Here is a 13717-nt window from a genome sequence, read left to right as displayed (position 1 = left end):
AGCACTGTAACACAGTCTCAATAATTTAATTGAATTGAATTTGTATCTCTATTGTATTTGTCTAATTGTGCTTCTTTAAATAAATATATATATATATATATACACACACATACATACATACATATATATATATATATATATATATATATATATATATATATATATATTAGGGGTGTAACGGTTCGATACGATACACTGATGTCACGGTTCGGTTCGGTACGTTTTAGATACAGCAAAATGTAAAAACATCTCAACATTTCAGAATGCTGCAAGCGCACCACAGGTCATGTGACAAGAACTAACCAATCAGCTTCATCCTTTCCCGTAATAACGTTGAAAACTCAGCCAAGATGAAGGAACAGCTGATCATAGTTGTATATGGATTGCAATTTTGAAATAAATTTAGTAGCAGAGCTACTGCAAGTTATTTTTAGAGCTGCAAATCCATTTATCCTTTGCTGAAATTTCTGTGTCTCATGGAGAGAGCACGTCATTGTTGCTTAACAAAGACAGACGCCTCATGAGTGCTTCTGCCCGAGCGCTTTGGAAAGGAGGAGAAAGCGGCACGACTAGCGTTTTCCACGCGTTTTTAGGCGCGATATGTGAACGGCCCCTAAGGCGCTCGCTCACTCAGCACGCGCTGAAGGCTCGTTGCAAAATGTCTAATGCATTTAACAGAGCAGAAATAGAAGATCATCCTTAAAGGTAATCCAAAGTGCACCCAAACAGCAGACCTGTTGGTTAGCGAGCGCCTGACTGAGTAGCCTAACATACACATATAAGTTGGTGTTTTTTTCTTCTTCGGGAGTGTCAGGGGCGTTGCCTGTTACGTCGTTTGGGTTATTGGGCTACCTTGTTGAACGCATATCATCATATTTTTTTTTTTTGTCAAATATAATTAAAGGGGGGGTGAAATGCTATTTCATGCATACTGAGTTTTTTACACTGTTAAAGAGTTGGATTCCCATGCTAAACATGGACAAAGTTTCAAAAATTAAGTTGTATGATTGAAGGAGTATTTCTGTTCCAAAAATACTACTTCCGGTTTGTCACAAGTTTAGGAAAGTTTTTTTCGAGTATGGTTCTGTGTGACGTTAGATGGAGCGGAATTTCCTTATATGGGTCCTGAGGGCGCGTCTGCCGGAAGAGCGCGCGCTCCCGTATAGCAGAGCACTGAGAGCACAACAGACTTCACTGATCAGAGGCTCAGAGCGAGAGCGTCGCGAAATGTCACAAAAGGAGTGTGTTTTTGGTTGCCAGGGCAAGACAACCCTGCACAGATTACCTAAAGAGAAACAGCATTAAGGGACCAGTGGATGGAGTTTATTTTTACAGAGCATCAACGGAGTTGTGTAAGTGTTTCTGTTTGTTCCCCTGTATTTCGAAGATGCTTGTTTTACAAACAAGGCCCAGTTTGACGACGGATTTGCACATCGTTTATTTCTTAAGGATAATGCAGTCCCAACGAAAAAGGGTCACAATCGTGTGTTGGAACCACAGGCGGTGAGTGAAACAGCTTCAAATATCTCTGTGTTGTTAACTTAGCTGTCGGCGCGTAAGCACATCAAGTAAACAACATGCGATGTTGTCATCAAACTGCACTTTCCACATGTACAGCTTAAAAAAAAAAATAAAAAAAAAAATACAAAGTGGAACTTAATCATTTTCCAAAACCGCTAAGCAAATATATATACAGTTTCAGTACATACCACATAGAGCCGCTGTTGTTGCTGCTGCTCTTGTTAAATTTCAGCCTCTGGATCATAAATATACGCTGAATCTGACTGTTAGCAATGGTTTGTTTTGGTTGGTTTTGTCCTCAGGTAATGTCACAGCTTCCAAACGCTATCAGCGCAAAAGCCTACTGGCTCTCGTGATTCTTTAGCTCCGCCCACACGTCACGCCTACAGACGCTCGTGTTTTTCCGGAAAAAATCGGTACAGACTATCTTTCTCTTATGAATATAATAAAACTGAAGACTTTTTGGAGTTATGAAGGATGCAGTACTACTCTATAGGTACTCAAGATTAACAGGATATTGAGTGAAAACGAGCATTTCACCCCCCTTTAATTAGTCCAACAAACTGTTCGGTATACATAATGCGTACCGCGTACCGAACCGAGAGCCTCGTACCGAACGGTTCAATACGAATACGCGTATCGTTACACCCCTAATATATATATATATTAGGGGTGTGCAGCGAAGCCAGTATTTGTATCTGTATTTGTAAAGGCAAGTGCAACACTGCAATTTCATTTGCGCTTATTTCATTTATAAAATGTACATTCATTTACTTTACAGACTTGCTACTGCATTGTAATATTAGAGGTTTATGATTTCATGATTTCCTTTGGCTCACTGGTTCCTGCACAGTTTAAAAAAGTAGGCTAGCTATTTCCCTCAAGTAATTTTCAGGTCTAGAAAAGTATGGAAAAAATGAGAACAGAGTATGGAAAAATATTTGTGCATCGAATATTTGTCCTATTCAGTGTTCTAAAGTATAAAATTAATTTCTAAAAATAAATTGATCATACAAATAGAGAGCTTTCATGACAAACGTTTAGTAATCGTCTGAACACGACATGTCAGGAACGACTTGGTCGTTAAGTTTCTATGGTTGCTTTCACACTAGCACTTTTGGTACACCAGGGTTCAATTGATGTCAGAGTTTGGTTCATTTGGATGATATGAACACTGTCTTCCGAACTCAGGTGCCCACCCACGAACCGTACTCGAGTCCACTTAAAAAGGGTGGTCTGAGGTATGGTTAATGTGAACTCTGGTACGGTTTGTTGCTGATGTGAACACAATCATACCAAATCGCAGAAGTGAACCACTATCAATGACGTATTATTTGATTAAAAAAATGCATGTTTGTATTTGTTTCACCCACTTTCATATAAAAATTCATATAAAAGTGCAGAGAACTAAATGAATGTAAAGTCGTTCTTCATCCGTGCAGCGGTTATGTACCATTTAGAGCCCAGGTCATTTCCTTTTTAGCCCCCCCTTGAACAAATGATGAACAAGGTACCAACTTGTTATGCATTGTCCAGGAATTGCGAGTTTACATAAGCACTCAGAGTCTTTCAAAACAATCAGAGCAGCATTGTCTGTGCTTTGGAGGTCACACTAAAGGGCTGCCTGTTACAAAGCAACGACTATCTCATTGGATAGTAGATGCTATAGCTCTGGCTTATGCCTCAGCTGGCTTACAATGCCCTTTAGGTGTGAGTGCCCATTCGACCAGAGGAATGTCCTCCTCTTAGGCCTGATCCAGTAGAATCTCTACTCTCCCTCGGGTGGAGAGAGTTATCTCAAGTAGACATCAGAACGTTGTCGGGTCTGTTTGTGGCTCAGGCTTATGGAGCCCTCGCTGAGTATTCTTGGGCTGAGTTCACAGAGCAAGTTCTGCATCTTCTTATAGCATGGTGCTCTTGGGCACATTACCCAAACAGTCATCAAATGACGATTCATCAGGAGTTACCTTTCGATAGGGAATGCTTTGGTTACTCACATAACCTCGGTTCCTTGAGATGGGAGGGAAGATGAGAGGGAATGAGCATTGCATAACTGGCCTTGTTATAACTGCACATAAATCAATGGCTGTCACTTCAGTCATATGATTCTGATTAGATGGCGCTCCTAGCCTTCTGGAAGACTCGAGCTCCATTGGTTTGTGCTGCTACAAAAATGTTAACCATTCAGGCTTCAGTAATAGATAAAACAGGAGTTTCCCCAAGCAGTCGTCAAATGACAAAACAAAACACTTTTTCCCTTATCTCAGGGAACCTATGTTAACAGAGTAACCGGAGCACTATACCCTAGTTATTTTCCCATCATTTTATTTTAAATGGTGTGACAATATTTACTGTATCAGTATTAACAATTTTACTGATATATTGCATTTTTGATCAATTTAATGCAGCCTTGGTAAGCATTAGAGATTTCTTTCAAAAACAATAAATAACATCTAGTCCCTAAATTTTGAACAGTATAGTGTATATGTGTTTTTTCAGTACCCAGTGCCTATTGCTACTAATGATACAAACCTAATGACTCCTTAAAGAGTTTAGTAAGGTTTGTTCATCATTCTAAACTTTTAAGGTGTAAAGTTTTTTTTGTCTAATTAATTGAATTCACATGATGCAGAGAAGCAAAACAACGTATGTACCGTAAGCAAAGAGGATACTTTTTTTGTACTTGAAGACTGCACTAAGGTATTGTACATCCTGTGCCTAAAACAAATTACAATCTCGTATGAGTCATACTGTAATAAAAGTTTGAGTTTTGTGCAGTGGTAGTTCAGAGGACACAGTATCTCTGACTTAGCCTTCACTTCCTAAATTATTTACAAAGAGAGATAAAAAGCTGGGGGTGGAGAATCAGTAGAACAGTCAAATATGAAACATCTCACGGTTCTCACTTTACACATGAAAGGAATGCTTACACATGCCAAAAATCGTAAAAAAAAAACAACAACACAGGAAAACAGATAAACACCGTGCAAAACTGAAGCGCTGCACACAAGTCACACTGTAAATGCAGTGAGGAGCAGCTGCATTGCCAGCTTTGTAGCAGACTGAAAAACTAGCCTGCAGCCTTGCAGCCTCTGAGCTCCCCAACAATTATCGACCATCAACTTGGCCCACAGGGCACTTTCCCTGTTCAATAAGAGGGGCAAATTACAGTATCAGTGGCAGATCCATTGGCCACATGCACACTTTTTTTTCTATCATGGCGGGACTTTGTAGTGGCTTCTGTTGTTTTTTATATTGAGCTTAAGATATTTTCTACCCACACATGTGTGTATATGTGTGCATATATGTCATATTTACAGAAAACTAAATAAACAAAATAAAATTAAGCAAAACAGATATGAGCTTGAAAAAGCTTTTATCTTTGTTATTAATAATAAAAAAGTAACAAACAAAAGAACAAATGCAATAAAACAAAGACAAATGAAATGAACAATGTTTTAGGTACAGTAGGTCTACTGAACAGTAGTATTCAATTAAGAGATAATACAGAAATTTAATAAATAAAAAAGTAAAAGCAAAGCACCCATAGTCTTCACTGTATGAATTAAACATTAATATATTGATTATTTTACTAAAGCTGCTAAAGTTAGTCAGTCAAGATCAGTGAGTGATATCCTTTTTTTTTTCTTTGATTAACATTATAGATACAGAGCAGGAGGAATATTCGCCTGCTGCACTGATCCAATATATTGATGCATTTTCTTTTTCAGCTGTTAAAATAATAATTCATAAACCATTCAGTCATAAAGCCAATATGGGCATTTTAACATAATTGTGTGTGCATTTGGCTGTCAAAGCGTAAAACTTGTGAAACAGATCAGAATTCGCGATCGCTTGCTGTCTGTGATAGGTGGCTTTCAGTGTGTCTGATGGGTGTGTGAGTTCTCTGTCAAGGTTTATTGCACTTAATAACTTTAGACGCATCCACACTTTATTTTCTAATTCATTCATGTCTCTTAAATTGTCAGTAACTATAAGCATTCTTGCTTTGCACAGATATATAAAGTGGTCATGCAGGGAGTGGAAGCAGAGCACGAGCACTGCACACATACTGCCCAGCTGCGGAAAGCAGACACAACTCAGCTCTTATTAAAACAATGTCAATGTCAAGGACCGGTACTAGTAAAATGATATATTGTAACATTTTTAAAAGCAGGGTATCACGATACCTTTTAAGAACTGGTGTATCATGCAACACTAATGTATATAAATACAATGCATATATTTTTTTAGCTAACACTTCATTTTAATTGTTAAATCATAATTTATTATAATAGATTTTAAGTAGTTTTAAGACATTTTAGTTTTAGTTTTAAGACATCTTGAAAGATGATTTACATATGTAAACAGTATATATAATCCCAAATTCATAACAGCCTGGTATATGCGTTCATAATTCACATCTTATTTTTAACATAAGCGTGGATGTGGCCCTTTGTAACTTTAACAAGCAAGGCTTTCAGTGTCATTGCTTCCATTTACTTTACATTTATTATCATATTCATACATACACTCGCAATGATAAAAAAAACTTTTTACGGTACATTGTTATTATTATAGTTATTTACTAATAGTGGCTAATGAATTGAAAGTCTTGCACATTCAAAGACAATAGTTTACTTCTGAGTTGCAAAATAAGGTGAATAAATGCACTGGACACCTTGAGTACCACATTAAGTGACTATTAGCAGCAGACAAAGCTAGAACATGCACTTCAGACATCCCATTAACTTTCAGAGGTGTCATTACACAAGCATTTTCACAAGACCTTTGTGGACTAATTGCATCATGAATTTATGCAGGCTGAGATAGCTTTTACAAACCAGGCACCTTTAAAATAGGTATCATGCCATATTTTAAAATGCACAGAGCAGTCCGTCGCTGAGCCAGTAATTTTCACTCTTCTAAAGACATGAGTGGGAGGGGAGACAGACATGCCTAAACCGCCTGTTTCCCTGGCAACCGCAGCATTTCGTCTGGTGTTGGGAAGCCAGATCTCCTTTGTTGCATATTAAGACACAGCAACATTTAATTAAGCAATGTACACAGCCAAGGAGAGAGATAAGAGGTCAGTTTAAAGCCAGTTAACAATGAGTGTCCTCCTAATAGAATAGCTAAAGACTGTAAAAGAAAACCCTCTTGCACTTGATCTAGCAGCACATGTAGACAGACCGCTCTGATCCGGGTTGTGACTCAACAAACAACATTATGCACATATGACCTTGAACTTGGTTAAAAACACTTTTTGAAGGGCAAACCAATCAATGGGTGATTGCCATTTAATCAGTTAAAGATCATAAATAAGATAATAATATCATATACATTACTCTGCAATTTGCACTAGTATTTTAAGTACTGCTCAGCCATTTTAGCGAATTACAAATCTTTATGTTATGTTTCCATGTTGTACATTGACATTTCAAATTAAATATTTTTTATTTATTAAAACATTCTATAACCCATAAATAATTTGACTCACTATAGCTAAAACAACATGTGCACAAGACTGAACTACCATTTAAAGGTAACTACTGCAGTTTAACTTTTGACAGAGTTCTTGGTTGAAAAAAAAAGTTTGTCCAACCTTACAAACAATATAGTGTCTCTTTCCAATTTTCTGCCCTGGGTGTGTTTTCACAGTATGTGTGCGCACTTGGATGGGTTAAATACGGAGCACAAATTCCTAGAATGGGTCACCATACGTGGCCACATGACACTTCCTTTTCATCTCCTATAGTACATTCTGGGCCTCATTGTCAACCTTTTTGATAGTTTCCTGTGTTCATTTATATAAAGTATAATGACCCAACAATAGAATTGTGAGAGAAAGTATTGCATTTTTTTAATTTTTAATTGTCCTGTCCATTATCTCATAAGCTATTTAGCCCTTTAGGGGTTCCGTATTACACAAAATTTGATTTCCTAACACAGAATTGGAATGTGGCAGATTGCAAAAGAGGGCAAAGGGGAAAGGAATTACAATGCTGGCTCAACATTGTGATGATGCCTGTGAGCCATCGCCGATGGACGATGGCATCGTCTATCGGCCCAACCCTACTAAGCACCCAAATATTAATTTCATACTAGTCTTAGCATGCTAAGTTGCATTATGCTTGTATTATAGTGGTTTTGTCTTACTATGTCAGACATTGTTTAACTTGGTTATAATTATCACTGTAATTATCATACAAAAGTTTTAATATGTTTGTATCTTTACCGAAATTCCTCATACTTTTAAATGTTTGCTTTTATTGAAATGACAGGATCTCCATTCTGCAGAACTATGCAAACTGATGAGCATGCTGGAATAAATATTGGTTTTAAAGTAGAAAGTATAAGTAAAATGAGAGCTGAATATGTGCGTTTTGAGAACAAAAACAGTCATATTCCGCTGCACATGAATGAAGCCTGAAAAGCTCTATGTATTTATAGGCCTCTCCCTGGAGCAAAACAACTGAGAGATTGGCCATGTGTGCCCTCACTGGCAAGCAGCGTGGCAACGTAGCGTCCAAGAAGAAACCAGTGTAAACCAGTATGTACAGAAGAATTTCTTACTTTCTGTAGTGCAAATGTGAGTATATATCATGCTTTAATCATATATTAGCATGATTAAAGTGATAGTAAGAAAACCTGGTAATTTGACAATTTTGTGACTGCTCAAGGAAAAATTTTAACATTTTACAAAATACTGAAGTAAATCACCCTTAACATACAACATGACAATTTGCTAATAATACTGAAAAACAGTCTAATGTTCAAATATATATCCCCAAATATATAAATATATCTAAAAATATATAATTTTGCTTAATGTGTTTAAGATATATTCTGTAAAATCAATATGAAATCCAAACGAAGACCATTTCTTTTTCTTAATGGATAAATTCAAGTCTCATCCTACATTTTGTTTTTTCTAAGAATACAACGAAAATATGTCAAGTATTTTTTAATCTTTTCTCCAAAAAGACTGATCTGTGACTCAAAATGTCTTTTTGGTTAATATATTAAAGGCCATTTCTAGGGAGCAAACACATTTCAAAATCAGATTTTAATTTTGTTATATACGTTTTGTGCATGTATATTTAGAGATGCACCAGTATTATTAGAAGCTGGCTGATACAGTTACATGTTATGGCTAACAACTGATATATGAACAATATATAAAACTACATAATTTTGTCTACATAAATAAAACTAATAAAAACTAAAATGAGTGTTACTCTGCAATGAGTCATTTTATGCAAGCAAAATAGGTTGCAAACACATTTCAAGTGGACTGAGCATCTGACATCAGATAAACAGAAATGCACTATTATAATCACAGTGCTTTATTTTACCTCTCCAGACTAATGCTTAGTCCCATGACCCATTCTAACCCCCTTCCTTATTGGAAAGCTTAATTTCACTCTCCAGCATGACATGGAAAATCTTAATCAGTACAATTCTATGTGGCCTAATCTCTAATGACCAAATCTCCTGGTCAAGATCCTCGCACCCTGCTCTGTCTCTTAAAGCCTCTTGGGGGCCCGGCAGTCAGATTACACAGAAAACACATCTTGTTTTGCATTATTCATGGCACAGCGTTGTACTAACAGCACCCATTGATGCCATGTACACGCCTGACAGTGTGATTTTAACCTGATTAACCGGGCGACAAATTTAGCACTTTCACCACTAAGCAAGCAGCACTGCAAACATCTGTGCAATGAATTGACAGAAAAGCATCTCTCTCTACGTTCAACTGCAACTATGTGCACATTCTTGTACGAAATCATAAATGACTCATTTTGGAATTTTAAATTAGCATGCACGATGGCTAACGCACAATGAATAAGGCTCCAAGGACACAATGACCTCCAAGTCTGCTGTATGAGGGGAAGGGTACTGGAAAAAATGGGACTTGGCAGAATATAAGAATAGTAGGAGGTGTTAGTTTGGTTGCAGTGGGGGTGTCACTGTCCATGGTGCTGAAAGCACTCTACTATGCTTTGCTGTGATAGGCTGAAAGCTGCATTTCAAAACTGTGACATCACAGCACTGCTGATTTCTCACCAGCTTTCACTCTTTTCCTTTAACACACTGCAGAGAGAGTATTGCCAACGTTGCACCATTTGATTTGTAGCTGCTGAAAGACATGGACAGAAAGAGCAAGCTAAAGCGACATAGACAAGGAGAGATAAAGAGAAAGACAAAGAGCAGTACAGAGCGAGAAAAAAAAAAAAATCATCTTAGCCAGGATGCATTATTCTATCTTGAGTAATATGGTGAGTTTGATGTATTTCGTAAGCTATCATAAATTTCACACTGATTAAGCTTTAAGAGAAGCTCCTTAAATCAGCACTTTGGTTGAAATGACACCCTGATGGTCTCAATATCCTCTTCATTTTTCTTGTGTAACTCAGATTAATGATTTCCTTCTCCTTTAGTCCCTCTTGTCTAGCAGAGAGTCAGTCATGTATCTCCTTATGGTTATTAGACAAAATGATTTTTTATCATTATACTGTTGATGTTTGAAACTCAAGTGTAAGTTTAAGGCTTGACACCCTGCCCAGTTTGTCTGGCCCCATATGGCCATTCTACCTTTAGTCTCCACAAATTGAATCAACATGAATGAACCAGATACCTATTAATATTTTTGATTCCTTGATTGGCTGACTCATCTATAAATAAACATAATACCACAAACATGCATCCTATTAGAATGAGATTATGCTAAACAAAGCAGAACAAGAAAAATATCTAGCCAGCAGCCAATGCAAACATCATATAACTCAGATAATTAAGCATCCTATCATTGGTTACATTTGCAGAAATTTCAGCTATAAAATGCTTATAATAAACCAACAGCACTGGACCGTTTCACGGTTTGTGGTACTCCACCGTTTGCCCCTTCCTGTGTTTTTTACCAGTAGGTGGAGACAGGTGATGGTCTTTATGAGTGAATCATTAGTCAGGTTTCTATCCAAACTTGCAAATTTAACTTGTTCGCAAAATTTAAATATTGCATAAAACATTTGCGAACACTGTTTCCATTCAATAAGTCAAAGAGAAGAAAATATTCAGTTCCTGATAAATTGGCATTTTAAATCACTAAGAAAATTAGGAGAAGCTATTGAATATAATAATTTTATATACTGTATAATAAATTACTTGCGCCAAACACAGACCTGATATAACAAAGCGTTTAGCATGCCCAAGATATGTTTAAATAAACATATGTGCAGATTTCCCTGTCACTCAACACAAAACTAAGACAATAAACTGTATAAACAGCCCAAGGAGAGTTTGGAAATCCACCCAGCAGGTCTGGCCCTCCATGCTTCATTCCATTCAGGCAAAATGCAAGTTAATATCTTCTTATATATACAGTTTATATATATATATATATATATATATATATATATATATATATATATATATATAATTACAGAAAGTACACACAAAATAAAAAAAAATCAAGAAAAGCCATACTACGGTATACTGAAATGAGTGTACATTACAAAATGGGAGGTGAATTAATGAGTCAGCACATTAAAGAGATTGCTGGCGCACTGACTGAATGATGAATAGTAGAATAGTAATGGTTTAAACTGCACAGGAAGATCACATGGATGGAAACCAAAGAGAAAAAAAAAAGCTTTCAAACATGTCATTTTTTTCCCTGATCCATGCAGTTTAATTGCTTATCTCTGGTTTAACTGACGTGTTATTACACATGCTCTTCTGAGACAGATGTGGGTGTGTCACAATGCTTAGGAGCTTGGGACACCTGCCAAAAATGGAGACCTTTTGTGATGCTGATCTGGACAGTTTGAAAGCCATTGATTTAACACAATGTGCCATATTTTAAAGAGAATGTGCTCAAATTTCCACATGAGCCCATTTTAAATATCACATGCACTTTAATAAACAACTATTGTTGAATTAGACGGATTGCTTGTCTGTTTTGTATCTAACTGCAGACGAGATTTGGGTAAATAATGTGCGCATTTGTCAGTCAGTAAGATTATTTTACATGAGACCCAATTAGACTTGGTTTTACACTTCAATAGAATTTCAAAAGGGTCGAACGTCTGTATCAAATGCTCCAGTTAATGTTCTTGGTGACATTTTCATCTCTGACCTGAATGTGGAATGTATAATTCAGCAAGGGTGAATCTGAGAGGCATTGAAAAAGCACAGGGGCTGCCGAAATCATTCCAGGCCAACTGCTGCAGGAGGTTGATTACTTCAGTCTTTTACTGGACTTCCTATCATGCTATCAACACTTAGTAGGCTACACTTATAGTAAACTTACAGTTAGGAGACAAAAGGGTTTACAGTATATAGTTAAAATACCTCAACATTCAAAGTATACATTATTCCCAATATTGTACATGCCAGATAGATAGATAGGTAATATTTATACAGTACATCAGTTACAGGATATACAGACAGATAGGTGTAATTTGCATTATGAATGCATGAAAATGGACTCACATCAAATAAATGGCATGCCAAACAAATGACTTGGAGGAGTAAGATAAATAGTCTGTTTTATTTCCAGGCCATACAGTGGAAGGAAGCCATATTCTCTGTTCATTCTGGTGTCTCTCTGCTTAGTGACAGACACACTGTGAAATGAGGGCCCATTAATCACAGAGCAATTGCTTATCCCCATTCCACAATACTGACACCAAAACAGCAACAAAGGCCTTTCTAACTGATTCAGTGGTATCTAATGACCTTTGAGGAGCCATTGCATGAACATGATGGGCAGATAAACCAATAATATGTGTAACGCTATAGGTGATGTTTGATAGCCATAAACAATGCAAATAAAGGTTTAATCGGAACCTGGACCCACTTACATTCGAGATGTTTCTTTTTAGGTGCCATCACCTCATGTGTGGTCGCTTTACACACTGCACGAGCCACTTCAGATCCCGTGAGGCTGTACTGCGCCGCGGCGATGCGGTCCGTCAAAGTCTGACCCGACATCTTCCTTCTCTCGCGGATTCAAACGCCCTTATTCCCGTATAAAGAGACGCGACGCGTCGTTCCAAATCGTCCACAAGGATGAGGCCCTTTAAAATGGATTCTCGAGCGCAATTTGAGATATTAATATGATGCAACTTTTATCAAGACCGAGCTGAGATGAAGTCTTTATCATAAATAATAAGCAACGGACATATTTAAGGCAATACTAGAACATACGGAGAGACACTTTGTGTTTACTACAATATAAATTTCAGGTCAACGCCTGCGCCGTGTATTCGCCTCGTGGGGATGCAGGAGAGATGCGTGACGAGTATTTCAACCGCGAATAGTAATTTATAAAGAGTAAACGTTGAGCATTGACGTTATAAAAGACAGTTTTTATAAAGTCTTAAAAGATATTCCTCGTTATCTGCGCGTTGTACTGGAAGAGGATGTTACGATGATGCTCGGCTCGACCAGTCGTCCTTCTCTCCTCCAGATCAAGGATTAATCTTCCGGAAAAAACACCGCTGGATGTGCAGTCACCCAAACCTTTAGGCGGCTTGCGTTGTTCTCCTCATCTCTAAAAAACGCTCGCCTTCCTTTCCTTCACCCCAGGCTATGTCCAGTTTCGGACAATTGCTGAACGAGCAAGATGAAACGCAGCGATAACGGGAAGCCGCGGTCTCTGCTGGACTCAATATTTATTTATTTGCGCTATCACTCCGCCCCCACGCATGAGTCAGGTCACACGTCATTAAAAACCCAGATTGCGTTTTACTATCTGCGCCCAATGTAAATGTGCTTTTTTTTTTTTTTGCTATGTTGGGAATTTTGATTCATTGTCTCGAATCCTTTCGGTCAGTTCACAAAAAAAAAAAAAGATCAATTCATGGATTAGTTCACTAACATCATAGATTATGAATTTCTTTATCAAGTTTGTCAGGTGCTTTTTTAAGGCTATATACAACAACTACAAAATGTCATGATTAAATTAAATAATTATTTTATTTGTACTAACGTCTTTATAATGGTGCATTACTGTACTGTCTCATTTTACACATTCATAATGCACCACCTACCCGAGTTTGTGCAAATGTTCCTTTTCGTTTCTTCAGTTCACACACAAACACTTCAGTTCATTCCTTTTCGAAATGTCCCATTCAGACTCGAACACGACTCAATTAGCCGAATTCGTTCAATGAAACACTGAAGA

At 37.3% G+C, this 13717-nt stretch overlaps 1 protein-coding gene across 7 annotated transcripts in view; it reads right to left on the bottom strand.

Annotated features, from left to right (window-relative positions):
- Positions 1-13217, bottom strand: part of snap91a (synaptosome associated protein 91a) — a 44451-nt gene extending 31234 nt beyond the window's left edge. For 5 of the 7 annotated variants that reach the window (XM_026283837.1, XM_026283838.1, XM_026283841.1 and 2 more), the window contains exon 1: positions 12393-13214. In XM_026283837.1, the coding sequence (XP_026139622.1) occupies positions 12393-12522 (130 nt within the window). In that variant the 5' untranslated portion in view covers positions 12523-13214. Of the gene's footprint in view, positions 1-12392 lie in introns of all 7 variants that reach the window. The other 2 variants (XR_003293966.1, XM_026283840.1) reach the window with 2 other exon arrangements.
- Between the last annotated feature and the right edge of the window lie 500 nt (positions 13218-13717).

This window comes from Carassius auratus, chromosome 16 (genome assembly GCF_003368295.1).
Source record: "Carassius auratus strain Wakin chromosome 16, ASM336829v1, whole genome shotgun sequence".
Classification (NCBI taxonomy): domain Eukaryota; kingdom Metazoa; phylum Chordata; class Actinopteri; order Cypriniformes; family Cyprinidae; genus Carassius; species Carassius auratus.
This window is presented reverse-complemented; position numbering and strand designations above follow the sequence as displayed.